The 15,038-nt window shown below is 41.8% G+C and overlaps 1 protein-coding gene across 3 annotated transcripts; it reads right to left on the reverse strand.

The window, feature by feature from the left end:
- Positions 1 to 17: 17 nt before the first annotated feature.
- LOC105561959 (AF4/FMR2 family member 4-like) lies at positions 18 to 14,595 on the reverse strand. Of its 3 annotated transcripts, XM_012012378.1 has the most exons (9): positions 14,483 to 14,595; positions 10,704 to 10,819; positions 10,220 to 10,433; positions 9,107 to 9,440; positions 8,555 to 8,858; positions 7,970 to 8,272; positions 6,293 to 7,623; positions 5,175 to 5,972; positions 18 to 5,067 (listed from the first exon to the last, which is right to left on the reverse strand). In XM_012012378.1, the coding sequence occupies exons 2-9, from the start codon at positions 10,791 to 10,793 to the stop codon at positions 4,908 to 4,910; spliced, it is 3,534 nt and encodes a 1,177-aa protein (XP_011867768.1). In that variant the 5' UTR covers positions 10,794 to 10,819; positions 14,483 to 14,595; the 3' UTR covers positions 18 to 4,907. The 3 variants fall into 3 exon arrangements, with proteins under 3 accessions (XP_011867768.1, XP_011867767.1, XP_011867766.1); XM_012012377.1 differs by lacking the exons at positions 10,704 to 10,819; positions 14,483 to 14,595 and having other exon boundaries at positions 4,950 to 5,067; positions 5,392 to 5,972; positions 10,220 to 10,386; XM_012012376.1 differs by lacking the exons at positions 10,704 to 10,819; positions 14,483 to 14,595 and having other exon boundaries at positions 4,990 to 5,089; positions 10,220 to 10,386.
- Between the last annotated feature and the right edge of the window lie 443 nt (positions 14,596 to 15,038).

Below are 15,038 nucleotides of genomic sequence, written 5' to 3' on the forward strand. Positions count from 1 at the left end.
TAAAAACCACACACGTAAACAGTTTATTTTAATTTATTTTTTCTTTTCTGAACATGAGATCGTCAAACGTATCATTATCGTAGTCATCATCGTTCAAACATGTTACTAGTATTGAAAATGTATTTTCACGCGCGTGCGCGCATATTCCTATAATCCTATTTACATAACATTAGAAACATTTAAATATCCATTTTTATTCCATTTTTTCACACTCTTTTACATTGCATGAAAAATAATAACGAACAGTCATGTATTGCTAGAATAAATGCGCAATGGAGAATCTCTCTCTCTCTCTATTTAAAAAGAAATTCGATTTTTTTAATGCGCCATTTTCATAAAAAACGGACAAGAATGTTCACTTCTTCTTGTTTATTTCTTTTCTTCAACAAATTGTCTGCAAAATTTGTATTTTACAAAATCTTGCGAAAACAATTTTGCAAATTGTCTTTTTCTAAATATAAAAAGAAGAACGCAATTTTGGCCGAACCGAAGGTGTGTCTTTGTAAAAATCGAGCACATTTCTAGTCGGCGCAACACTCATAGTATTTCTTATCGTTAGTCAAAGACAGAAATGTTGCAAATAAAAAATTTATACCGTGGGTGCATGCGTGTAGTGTGTGTTTGCGCGCGTAACCTTTCAGTATCAATAAAAAGTATATTGAGAGAAATAAATATGATTGATAAATAAAGAACTGAAAACATGAAGTAAATGTAATAACGAAAGAAATTTTTTCACTTTCACAATTAATGAAAATAAATTGCTTTTAAAGAAGTATGTGTATACATTTTTAGTTATATTCTTGGAACATTAGAATCCGATTCTAATTTAATTTTGCATTTTTAATTGTATATAATATGATGCAACACATATCATGCTATTGCGAGAATACGTCAACTTGTATATCGTGAAACGCAATCTTTGCCTTTAATCGTAAAATTGTTATATGTATATTCGTTTTAACCGATGTTGATCTCTGTGCTTGCTCTGCAAGAAGCTGATACAATTTCCAGCTCAGATTACAATGCCTTCGATACGAAAAATAATTTACATAGTTTTATTGATGGCAATAAAGAAACTTTAACGAGAAAAATTGCAAGTAAATGTACTGTTGCAAAAATATTTCTTAAAAATAAAAGCAATAATGCAACTGTTAACAATTTTACAATTTTAATAAGTGAACAAATTATCATCGTGTTTCGACAAGTTTATTATAATTACTGTTATTCTTGTATCTATTGGAAAAATATTGCCCAATTGCCTTATATTTCCAGCATGAAAATTAAACTTGTGAAATTTACACAAGTTACGATCTCCAGTTGTGTGTAAATAATGTGTGTGTGTTTATGTAGACGCGCATATATGCACATATACCCGGCATACGCACGCGCGCACGCACATGCACGCACACACTCGCGTACAGATATACATACACACATGTACTCTGAAAATTCGTTTAGCTAAACATGAAAATGTAGAAAAAAAAAGAGAGAAATCATGTTGCACAAAACATCTGGCTACATCGGCCAAACTGTCTTCGCGAGATTATATAACCTACTGCATGGAGATTTACTCGTCCCTTTTCCTTCGCCGAAAAGAAAGAAGAAGAAAAGGGAAAAGAAACGGGTAGAGTCCGATCGATTCGCCGAGTATTTAATCACTTACAGATCTATTAATTTATTCATTTCTCGACTTAACTACCGTATGTCCGAGTGGAGGTGAAGAGGAGCGTAAAGGACGGAGGGAAAGTAGGAGCATTAAGAACGAAATGGAAGTAGAATGGAAATTTGATTCAATTCCATTATGCACGATTAATATCTGCCACGTCGAGCCATGCGATATCTGCTTTTTCATATCTGTAACAACCTAGTGAAATTTTCAGGTAAAGTAATTACAAAATAATTTCAAAAGAGGGTCAACTATTGTTATCGCAGTCGACAAATGCTAATCGCAAGACATCTTTCATCGAGTCGCTCGGCGCGGCGCGACAGACAAGCAACAGCTACAAATTGTTTCTGTTGTTTAATAATGAATCCTTTCATCTGTTGAACACAGAGCTAGTTCCTTTTTCTTTTTTTACAACACGAAAGATAACATTGCGAATCGTTGAACTCATTGTCAATAGAGTATTCAATCGTATATTTCATTCGTAAAATAGACTAATTGTAAGAAAAGAACAAACAATACGATCACGTGCGGAACAAACGAAATTGCCACTTTACTAGTACAAATGCATACGTGAATTTTGGTTTGACCCCTTGTAAGCTCACTTTCTCACTACGCATGCAAATGAATTAAGAGACTTTCGGTGCCAAGTATATTTCGAAATACAACGTTCTTCGATTAGATTGGCAGTCAGTCGTCGACATAATTATACGTATACAAAACCACTTTCATCAATTAATTCAATTTAGATAGTTTCATTCTGATGATGAATAAACCATCCAGCCACGATACACACGTACGTCTATTGCCGAACCACTATTTTTCCTCCTTTTTCCAGTAATCTTTAAATTATGTATAAACATTGTATGCAATATATATATTTAATATCTAAAAGAATTTTTCTCTCATAAATAATATTATAGATTGAGTAATTGCAACGATCGAATGTACAAAATGGAATTCGATGTAACGGTAACCTTTTATGATACATGCTCTTTGTAGAACATAGATCTAGCTAAGTGGGAAACTATTATTATTCTCTCTCTCCCTCTCTCTCTCTCTCTCTCGCTCTCTCTACTAATTTATAAAGAAAAAAAAAGAACTTGACAAACCAAACTCTGAATTTAAAAACATGAAGATTACATTCTTCAAAAGTTATCGAAAGTCGAAATTAAGGCGCCTCTACGCCCTTCCTGTTCTTCCTGTTCTTCAACCGTTATAAAGAAGAACAAACTCATCGTCCTTTCAACACTCTGAAGAATATATTTTGAAAATGCACGATTATATTATTAGACTGACTTTGCCTGAAATGTTACAATCTATAGACAAATTGTTGGAGGAGAAAACAAATTGTGTTTTTTACATTTGTATCATCCGTACATGTACTAACGAGACAGTCCTAATCCGGAGACGAAGATTGATACTATTAAAATGTTGACGCTTGTAATTTCCACTTTATCATGAATCTTGGAATTGGCCGATTGGTCCATTGAGAGAAAAAAAGATTACTTTTATCTCAATATCGCAATTACCCTGAATTATTCTATACATATATTTACTTTACAAACCTTTTATATATGTACCACGTATGCCACATGTCCTTTCCTTTCTTCTCCAAAGAAATGAAACTTGTCGCGAGAAGAGGGGTCAAACCGAACTGGTCGCGTTGTCGCGAACTCTGATTTTCAGAGCGTGGATGAAACAACTCTCCACAGACACTCGACTGTCTTTGGTACATTTTCTGTTTTTCTTTTTTCATTTTTTAATTTTTTACGGAGGTAGATAATATAGAATTGTCTTTCTCTCTATCTCGTACGAGAGCTCGACTTATGGAACACGCACGATTAATGAGTGCAGCTCGTCTCAGCTCCCTGAAAATCCCGACCGAGGGGAAAATGACAAAGATCATTCCCTTTGAAAGTAGCATATTTACGCGAATGATGGCTCGCCAAGCCAGATTCGTAAATGAAGATGCAAAAAGATGGTGGCGAGTAGAAAAGTCGCCGGCAATTCTACAAGATGACGTGTGATGGTTGAAAAACTTGATACACGCGATAATAACGCGTTAAAACGGTTTCGATCACGCATTTAGCATTCCGACAATGCGCGAGCTTTCGGACAATAATGCGGCGTAAATCGCCAGAAACTATAACGTGCGTACAACATTGGCGATGGTTCGCGAGATCTGCTTGTCGTTTCAGTCATCGTAGACTCGTTTACGTATTAGATGCTATCGTACAAGTTTGAAAAACAATCGATCAGTAAATGATCGTGCCGGTACAATCCCGGCTCAACATTGAATAAACTTCTTAACCTCGGTAAGATCAACGTGCCCACGGAAATATACGTATCTATAAATCTACGCTTATCTACATGATATGAAGCTTCGAAAGCTCGAACACCGCGAGATCTCGCCTCAGACGTTACATATCGTCGCTGTATGTACAATAACCGATGAAATAATATAAAACGTTTATATACTCTCTTTGTTTTGAGAAGGAGAACGAGATACGAGCGATACCCGAGCGTTGTTCACCGCCGATATTTCGTAGCGGTGCGATTCTCTCTCGTCGGAGAAAAACTACTGACTAATTTGTAGAGATTAGTAGAAACGTTAGCGAGCCACCATCCTCGAGGTGCCTCGAAATCTACCTCTAATAAATTGTATCAACGTGCATATGCATGCGTACGATAAACTCTTAAACTCGTAAAATGAAAGGATTTCGCCCAACCGCGGTTTCTCTCGTAAAAGATGTTAATGTTATACTTGGAAAGAAAAAGTGATTACGGTGAAGAGCGTTACACGCATTACTTCTCCATTTCCTTATCTTACATATGGATTCGAGAGGAGAATATAAAGAAAGAAGCTTTTCAATTAGCAAGTTGCAACGCCAAAGGAAAGAAACAATACCGTCGTGCGAAAGTGTATAATCCGACGCGGTACGATTACGCGACAATAGTCCGACTTTTCCAAGACGCGAGTGGAAGTAAGTGCTTTCGATCGAAAGTTTTCACTACAACCTATACTGAGACAATGAATTCCGACTCTATTCTCTGTCGTAGGGAAAGGAAAACGAGAGCGACGAAAAAGAAGGGTGGCGCACGTCTTATTCGGAATCAAATCGCCCGTTTGATTCGTGTATCGGAGGAACTCGGACTCATCTTTCGATACGAAGAAGAGGAAAATCCAAAGATCCTAAGGCGTGGGTGCGCTATACGAGGTGCGCTATTATTACAATTATTATTATTGGTGCTGATTCTCGTCGTTTTCCTCCTGCGATACGATGCTCGACCTGTTGGAACGCACGTCGAGATCCATTGCGAAGGGTTTCGTCGAGTTGCCGAGAAGCACCTGCGTGCTCTGGCCGTCGTCGATGCTCAGCGAGCACTCCAGCGAGCTGTCACTGAAAGTACAGAAACAGATTTCTACTCGTCACTAGCGCCTTCGCGAATCGTCCCGGGCTGGACAGGTGGTTAGCTCGCTTTGACAATCGGTAGCCGATTGGTTTACCTGACGATACTGGCACGGTCGACCGAGCTACCGCCAGTGGTCGGCGCCGTGCAATTTTCACCATTGCACGGTCGCTCGCCATTGCTGCTACAAGAGGAGGTTCTGGTACTGGTACCGGTACCGGTGGCAGTAGCGGCGACAGCCGCTGCCACCGCCGCTGCCGCCGCTGCCTCCCGCATAGACGCTCGCCTAGATTCCTCGTGACACTCGCACTTACACTCTTCTGGTTGCACGTAGCTGTAACCACCGCTGATAGTTTTTGCGCTCTCGTCCTCTGGCCGCGGTATCGTCTGTATCCGTTTCGGTGCCTTTCGCTTCTCCGGTATTTCTTCAAAGTTGATCCAGTTGCTTGGCCGCGTTGATGCTGCTCCTGCTGCTGCTGCTGCTGCTGCTGCTGCTGCTGCTGCTGCTGCTGCTGCTGCTGCTGCTGCTGCTGCTGCTGCTGCTGATGATGATGATGATGATGATGATGATGATGTTGCCGCTGCCGATGTCGATGCCGATGATGCTGACGCTGATGCTCTCGGTGGCAGTGGAGGTGGACTAGGTGATTTTCCTTGATTAGTAGCGCCTTTGCGGCCGCCATCCGGCGGCACCTTGCCCGCAAATTCAGTAAACGTATTCGCTGTACTGGCGTATTGACGACGTGGACTCTTTAGCTTGAAGCTATCCTCTCGCGGCAGAGATATCTTCATTCGTTCCACGCGCCGCTCGTCTAGCGATGTCTGCATCACAAACTCGTCCAACAAAGTTGGATTTATCGGCGTCGTAGAACGTGGTCTCTCGATTGGGATTGTCCTAATAAGAATCAACATGATATGAACTACGCACCATTAATGTAAATAAAAAATTGTTAAGAAATTTATCCTCGATGTATGTACATACATTGATATTAGTATTTAATTAAAATAATGTAGACACATTTCATTTGAAAGAACATTTTTTCGAAAACAGTCACGAAAGACAAGGCTCAAACTCTGGCTAAGGTAATATTTTTCGCAATAAATTGATAATAAAATTATTCAAACACTAACATCCTGTCATGGCTTTTAACCTCCTTATTCCTTGGAATTTACATTTAATCAGACCCTTGTGCATTTATCATTTGAAAGAATTACCTTACTTCCTGAAGTCGTTGTTTAACCGGCAGAATAGGTATAGCAACGCTCTTCTCCAATGGCAGAGTTGTCGGTACATATGGAAGATCCTCCTCGAAGCTTTCCTCATAAAAGAGACCCTTTCGTTCGTCCGGCAGCTCTTCAGCCAGCTTCTCGACCTTATTACGAATAAACTCGATCTCTGATTGTGAATCTTTCTCGGATTCGGAGCTATTGTGATCAAGATCAGATATCACACTAGGTGTTTTTACCAGGCCTTCCTTTTCCGCCGACTTGCCAATCTTGTCATCGAGTCTTTTAGTTTCTTGAGTGGCTCGAGAAAGCTCTCCTGGACTTGTTCTTTTTTGCTGCGTCGCTACGTCGTCGTTTATCCTTTCGGGTGGTTCTGGCTGTTGCTGCTGCTGCTGCTGCTGCTGCTGCTGCTGCTGCTGCTGCTGCTGCTGCTGATTCTCTTTACTTTTTCTTTTTGGCTTCGTTATATCCGGCCTTTTGCCAGTAGATTCTCTCGACGAACCACCAGACGTTCGCAAGTCTGTCGATTTAATCTCTACTTGAATATCTGGTTTAATCGTCGATGTCGTTGATGACGACTTGGCTAGTGTCGGTGTCTCAATTATTTTATTAGCCTGCGTGGTAACCTTGGAGTCTCTCAACTTGGAACTTTTCAACATATGCGAGTCTTTTGTTGCACTCTGCGGTGGCTGGCTATCTCTGGACAAGCTTCTGGACACGGTCTGCGTCGCCGTGATCGTTTCAATCTGAGCCTCAGTCCTAATTCTGGCCATCGACGACGACGGCGGCGTCGGGTGGTGTTCGATCGACACCTCTGTGATAATGCTGCCCATGTGCGGCTCTTCGGACTCGTATTCGTCCAGTAGTTTGGTCGGTGTTTCCAACGGTATCGAGACGCTCTCCGATGGCAAGGCCTCCTCATAATTTCTGTCATCGGCATGGAGACTAATGAAGATCGAATCATCCTGGCGATTCCTTTCTTTCTCTGTGTTGAACGTAAACTCCACGTGACCGATGCTCTCCAGAGACGGGTGTTCATCCCCACTGGCAACTTCCAAGTCACACGAGGCCGCGATTGCCTCGTCGTAGCTCTTCTTCCTCTCGCGTTTCTTGAACAAGCTCAGCGTAGACGAAAACACCCCCTTATTCTTCGAGTCCTTCTTCATGATTGAACTTTTATCGATGGAGACTCTCTCGCGTGACTTTGAACGGCTCCTCAGGCTCTCCGTAGTGTCCTTCAATTTTGACGTCAGACTTCGCCGTGGTTTTGTGCTGGGTGACGGTGATTCCGGGCTCAGTACGCTGCCGTCGGTTCTGGCCTATTTAAACATAAATACAATAATTAACAATAGTAAATATAATTCAGTAACTTGACAACAGAAGATTAGGCGTTAGAAAGATGCGGAATCAATGTTTCTCTGTTTCTTTTAAATCAAGACTCTGATAGTTGTTAAGAAAAGTAGTAAAATATTCTCTGAATAAAAATACGTACTGAAGATGATTATGAATGTTGATTATTTCAATTGATAACAACTATTGCAAAATTATCTAATATATCTTGTGTTTTATTTCTGAAACAAATATAATATAATACATAATCTTTTACTAATCTTCTTTTTTTATCACTAATAAAACTGAAGTAATTAGTAAGGATCATTTATGTACCTTGAACAGCGAAGCAAAGCTACTTTTTCTGGACACGGATGACGGACTGGGCGTTCTCGAGCCTTCAAGTTCGCGAACTTTTTGGTGTCTTGGTAATTTCGGACTTCCCGTAAGGCTACTCGTCGTAGGCGTCGTCTGCACAATCTCTTTAAAGTTTTGAGCTTTCTTCCTTCTGTCGTTAAAGTCGAGTGTCACAGGTTTTTGAACTTCCTGGATTTGAGTCTTTGTCGATTGGTATTGCTGCTGCTGCTTGTATTGTTGCTGTGCCGATCCTTGCTGTTCTGATTTTTTGATGATCGGTACCTGTCGCCGCATACACATGTACATATAATACGAGCAAAGCTTAATCTCACATTTTTAAGAGATTTCTTAGATTTCGATCATCTTACAATTAGTCTAACGACACTGTGATATTCAATTGAATAAAGTCTTAAAGTAGACTGACATAATTTTCATATAAAGAAAAATTCCAATCGGCGAGACTCAGAGACGCCGCCAGGATATTTCTCGATAGAAAATATCAGCTTGCAACTTGAAGACTGAAAGAGAGGAGCTCAACAAACACACACACACACACAGACCAACCTCTATATTAACTTTCTCCAGAAATCTTTTGGTGATTTCGACTTCCCGTTTGAAGATTTCCTTCCGCTCCTCACGACCACGTCTTCTGGGTTTGTCCAACGGATCCGGCTTCAGATTGCCACCTACCATAGGCACCTTAATACTCTCGGGAATCAACGCCTTTGTGGTATCGGCCTCCCGCTTCAAGAGTATCTTCTCAAGATCATCGGTCTCCGGTTTCGACGGCTCTATCAGATTATCAGCCAACGTCGGCTTGCTTCCGCAGAAGGACGTCTCCAGTAGACACTTGTGAGGACTGGGAGATCTAAAGAAAATCGCAATGCACACATGGTTGATCAAGACAGATAGCAGTGCATTTTACGCTATTATTCTATGACTTTGACAAGCGAAGCTTTTCTTACTTTTATAAGTAAGTTAACGTTGTGTAAGTGATATCAATCCAAGGAGACTTGGATTGGCAAGGCGACCTCGAACTAGATTTCCAAAAGAGTTGTCTTATAAAGGGGAATTTTACCGGTAAACATGCCAGATAATATATGTTGCATTTTTTACCTGGAAGAAGTCGCTGACATGACCGAGAGCTTTCCGGAGACGCCGGAGCCTTGACTACCAACCGACGACAGTCTAGACGTTCTACCGCTGATGTTGAGCAAGCAAATCTCCGAGCAGTTACTGTCCTTGCGTTCGCGGTCCTGACCCAGCTGCTTGCCGCTGTAATCTGATTGGGACCCGTCAGCCTCCTTCCGCTTTCGTCTTTTCGACTCCCGTTTGAGATCCTGCTCGTGGACGGGATCTTGCAGATCCAGTTCCTCCGTGGAGGACCTGAGGTCTTGAGCGTCCTCCTTATAGCCCAGGGTCAGCTTGCAACCGGACGGAGGTTCCGCACCTAGAAATTGATTCAGAATCAGGATTTTATTGTTAGACTTTTTCCTTGTCAACCAACAGCCAGTGTTTCTACAAGATACGTTAGTGTCAATTCGACACTATATCTTCCATTCCCAACGTACCGTACGTGAAAAATCGTACCTTTATTCAAATAAACATTAAATATATATATATATAATATTACAATGTTATTTAACAATTTTCATCTATCCCCATGCAGAGGAAGACCGAATTTCACTACTTAACATACGAGTAAAGGGGAGAGAGAGTTGATCGGGATCGTAAATAGCGAAATGTATTACACATAGATGAGAATAAATAAGACGTATTTACCTATATTGTAAAGATCTATATAAATATATTTGAAATCGGTAACAACGAATCGCATTTATAAGTTGAATCGATCAAGACCTTGACCTAAGACCTAAGAGATCCTTTTTCAGAAACTATTCAAAGTATGTGCAATCCGTGCACGCAAAGCTCGATTCTTACCCCGATAGGTTTTCAATTTAATCGTGGATTTTCGTTGCTCGATGGGGTTGCAGGAACAACCGCACGTCGTTATTGTGCCATTATGCCGTGTCGAATACCTCGATTAATAATTGTACTATTGTACTAATCGTTTATTATCCAACTCATTAGACAATATACCAAAAAGAAAAATTGATTTTACTCCAATTTTGCAAGTAAAAAACGCGTTAACAAAGTTTCACGTGGTAGTGCAATATTCACGATATCCGCTGAATAAAGTGTAAATATATAAGAAAGAAGCGTAATCACCTGCGAGAAGCTCCCGTTCGGGCGACGAGTCCCTGGAATTACTATCCTCATGGTGCGAAGAACTGCTCGCCCTGCTGATATCAATTCGTGGCGTACTAGGCGTCTTGAGCGAACTACCAGGCGTTGCCGGCGTGGTGACCTCGATGATACCCGGCATTCGCCCTGCCGCCGCCGCTGCCGCCGCCGCCGCTGCCGCCGCCGCCGCCGATTCTGCCTGCATTCAAATTCGTTTCCTGGTTTGTCGTAGATCGTAGCACAGTCACACGGGGTCGATTGGTTGGTTGGTGGGCTCAGGTCGTGGGCCGGCTTCTCGCAGTGACTCACAGAACTCACGGACGATCGAGGAGATTAATTTCGAGATCGCACACATTGGGATTCAAGTCAAAAGAGGATCTCATTGTCAGACAAAGAGAGAGCGAGAGAGAGAGAGAGAGTGCCAATTTTGGGAATTTAGAATTTAGAGGAAACTCGCGACAGGACTCACGTTTTCCACTTCTTCGGATAAGTCTTCGAAGGATGCTATCGGCGCTGGTCCAAGCTTCTTTTGATGGACATTCGGCAATCCTGACGCCATTTTTGAGCGCTCAGACCACGATGAGGCTGAAACAATGTGAGAAATGAAATTTTTGCCGACGATATAATGGCTTTTAAGCGATACTTTTCAACGACATTTCCAACGAAAGCGCAGTCTTATTCCATATAATCTTAAGAGCGTATAAAAGAATTCAATGCACATGTCGTGATCGCCGGCTCGGTTATTACGCTCTCATTCTCGCCGTTGTTACACCATGGTTCTCGAGTATTATGTAATAATACCAACAGGTGTACATCGTGTGACGCTCTTCGCTGCGATTTCTCGCTTGATAAAGTTCGAGAAACTATTTTCAAACGACGCTCATATTAAATGATAAAGGCACTTGTTGCCAGTTTTAGCTTTATTAAAGAAAATTTCTCATGTTATGCGATATTTATCGAGGCAACAAGTTGCTTCGCAATTAATAAATATCTAATACTAATAACGTGTACTTAATGTTTACTGTGTAGCATCAAAATGATTTGTTAGTTAAAGTTAAAACATCGTTCACTTACTTTATGGACTAATTTTAACAGAAGATTCATTGTCACGGCATCTTCCAATTCTTCAACACTGGTTGCATTAAACATTGGCAAAAAATGAGCAACTCCTTATTCAGCGTAAAACAGTGAAAATGATGTCGCTACTGTTGGAAAAATTATTTACGCGCGTTCGTACAAGCTGCGTTCGCGAGTAATTATAAGCTGATAACACTTAAGCGAGAAGTGATTTTACAAAACTATACCCAACAGAATTGTACTCTCCAACATAAGAGGAAGAAGGGAAAAACGGGTTTTGGACGGAAAAGTAATTTGGACGCGTTCTTCTTCGATTAATTTCGTAATTAACAATGATGAAGGATTCCTTCTTGCAAACACGCAAATTGACAGAGAGACCCTCTACTTGTAACAGACTGTAATTTTCACCCAGGTTAAACGAAAGACATTATTCTCTTAAAAGCTATTTTAGCGCTGACATAAAGCAATTCGTTTATCTTAAATTTGGTACATTTCAGCCAGAAGGGATGCGAGAAAAAATCAAAAATGATTCGAAACAAGCTCCATGCACACTTTTCTTTATTTGTAATTTCTGCAAAATTTCACATAGATAAATCCACCAGAGCAGATCTGAGAGGCGAAAATATCAATAGTTGAATGGTCACTCGTACTAACGCGACAATGAAAATGTCTGACAACGGAAATGAAGAATTTGTCTTCAGCGGAGAAATTGAATTTTGATGAACGAAAACCGAGTCGTTATTAAGAGTAATAAGTTTAAAAGTTGAGAGATCTTGGCGTCTGTAGGATGAATCTTTATCATCTCGACAAATGGAAATTATAACACTTTCGATGCCTGCCATACATATTCGTAATTCGGGCCACTTTTGTAATCATCAGAGAAGAAATATATGTTTTGCGGTGCGCAAATTCTGAAAAGCGTTAAGTAATCCGTTTGAATCGATCGGAACGGATCAGCCGGCCGAAAAACTCTCAGCAAACACAGCCTGTCTTCAGAAAGATCGATCGTTACGGCAAGTTTGCCGGATCGTCGTTGACGTGTGCGTGCGTGTGCATGTGCACGTGCATGACCGTTGACTGGCTGGCTGGCTGGCTGGCTGGCTGGCTGGTTGGCTGGCTGGCTGGTTGGTTGTCCTTAAGTCAAACCGAGCGCGAAATTACACCGGCCGGGTGGACAAGGAGATTCTCACGTGTTGCCGTATTATTAATACGCATACAAATAACTATCACTACTAACAATAAATTAACACTACTTATTTGATCGTTTATCTGCACGTTCCAAGTCAGTTGAGGATTTGACCGAGGAAAGGAATATCAATCGAAGGCGTAATAATCGAGCCACCATGGAGAAATGGACAATTTTACTCATCATTCGATTATAATAGATATACATGTAATAATCAATGTAAATAAATAAATAAATAAAGCTTGCTGCGAGATATTGTTAATCCTTGATAACTAACAATAAGCTCTATTGGTAAAAAGAAAAAGCAAATAGTTTAGTTTGTTGTAGTGCTGTGAGATTTTCGCACAGTTAAAATCGAAGATAGAGATTGTGGTCGAATGGGCGAATCCACGATGAATTTAGAACAGTTGATATAGGTTCGCGGATCGAATGGCATCTTATAATGTGATATTGTGACGTAGCTCTTGTACCTGATGCATCTAGTAGCGGAACAGGTATACAGGCGCCTATGTTGTGCAGCCGCTAACAAGGCTCTTCTATTAATAGCGCATCACCTTCGAAGCGCAAATGCGAGTCTACGCATCAAGATTTTCCTTAGGACATTCCCGAGGAAGATGTATCTTTGCAATTTGCATACAAGTCACAAAGTTGCGAAATATCCATCTCTCGTTTGTGGCTTTTATTTCGCCAAGAAAATAGAATACTGGTGAAATTTAGTAAAGAGCATTCTGTCGAGCATTCGTCGATCTATAGCCACAGCCAGCGACAGATTTCGACACGATTTATCATAGTACCGAAAGGTGAAAATAAAGGTACTTGTCAGTGCACCGCGGTACTGATTAGCAAGCTTGTAGAAAAGGTAGAAAAGCAATGGCGTTTTAATTATTTTCTTGTAAGCAGGCAAAGGTAATCTCTCTTCTATCCATAGCGTGTATCTATAGTGTAATAAATTCGGTGACAGCCGTGAGGTTCATCCCTTCGTGGCAAATATATACTAACAATGAGCGAGTTCAATTGGTAAACGTGAATACACGCGATCATTTCTACGTCTCGCTAATGATCGATTACACGAGACAATATAACTACTTAAATGAAGAGAAATACGCAAGTGAGTGCAACTCCATCTCCGTTATTTTATTTTCCGTCTACTTTCCACGCTACTTTCACATACTATTTGCACAGGTAAACATAATTATTTCATATTTTAGAGTGAAGGGATCAATGAAGGGATATCTTTGCGCTGTCCTTGGCAAAAAATCGAAAGAAAGTCAGAGAAGAAAGTCAGAGAAAAAAGCGTATTTCGAAATCCTTGACAGTGGGTAGCGAAATCTTTACGTTTATTTGCGATAGTGATACGGAAGCACGCGAGAAAGAGAAAGAGAAAGAGGAAGAGAAAGAGACAGAGAGAAAAAGAGAAACGTGTAAAACCGTTTATCGCATGGCAGCAACAGCGGTAACGGTGGTAGCGGCGAATCGACTCGTCGAAATTAAGTTTCTCACACGATCGTTATGTCACACTCATAGGAGAAAACTCATCAGAGTTGGTATATAGATGCCGTCTCCTTATTGTCACCATTGGCGATTATCGCGTTACGCACTAAAGAGACACCAGTACCAGCACCAGCACCCACACCAGACATTCACCGTCCTCTTGGCCGATTTCTCGCTGCACTCGTCGACGCGCGTGCCGTGTCGTCGCGCTCAAATCCTCGCCAAGTCATCTTCGAAGAGAAGCTTGCTTCCCGTTGACGTATCCGGAAGCGACGAGGTGAAAACGGCGAAAAAGCGGGACAACCCCGCGACTCGTGCGCGACCGCCCTCCCCGACATGCCACCAACCACCCCCGACGCCCTACTTTCCTCTCCTCAGCCTCGGCGAGAGCGCACTCGCGCTCCTCCTCGGTCGAGCACACGCATGTACGTACGTAACGTACGTGCCCGGTCGCGCGACTCTCTCGACTAAATTCCGAGCGATACAGTACTTACCCCAGTCTGATCCTGTCCTCCATTGCCGTGCAGTTATCGGCCAACCGATCGATCCCCTTTTCCAGCTACTCCATTTCTATATTCTCCCCTCGTGTGTGCCAGGTCTGATTCTCTCTCTCTCTCTCTCTCTCTCTCTCTCTCTCCCCCCCTCCTTCCCTTCCCTTCCCTAGCCTTCCTCCCCTCTCACTCGCTCTCTCGGCCTGGGCCCGCTCTTTTCTAGCGCGACACCCTCGCGCCTTGACGGCTTACATCTTGACCCACGACCCGCGCCAGCTGTACTCCTGTAAGGAGACGCACTCTCTCTGACCTCTCCGTCCGTGGCACGCACCACGACGACTCACGTCCTACTCGCGTGCTCCAATGTCGAGTCGCGCACGCGTTCCAGCTGCAGGGGTGTGCTTAGCTCACCCCTTCTCAAGTTTTCACCCACAAGTCAACCACGAGAAATCATTCGGAAGGAAACGGAAAAACGCAGACATAACAAAAGCCTTACGTGTTCAATTGTCGAGATATTCGATATCGACAGTTCTTTCTACATTGCTCGCTACTTTGACGA

Source organism: Vollenhovia emeryi, unplaced genomic scaffold (genome assembly GCF_000949405.1).
Source record: "Vollenhovia emeryi isolate VEMERY1.0 unplaced genomic scaffold, V.emery_V1.0 DF939197.1, whole genome shotgun sequence".
Taxonomy (NCBI): domain Eukaryota; kingdom Metazoa; phylum Arthropoda; class Insecta; order Hymenoptera; family Formicidae; genus Vollenhovia; species Vollenhovia emeryi.

Bases quoted from the DNA above. Each gene is read 5' to 3' on its own strand.
- LOC105561959 (XM_012012378.1), bottom strand. From the start codon at position 10,793: ATGGCGTCAGGATTGCCGAATGTCCATCAAAAGAAGCTTGGACCAGCG. The intron at 7,624-7,969 runs GTACATAAATGA...ATGTTTAAATAG, and splicing joins GCTTTGCTTCGCTGTTCAAG to GCCAGAACCGACGGCAGCGT. The intron at 5,973-6,292 runs GTAATTCTTTCA...GATTCTTATTAG, and splicing joins CAACGACTTCAGGAAGTAAG to GACAATCCCAATCGAGAGAC.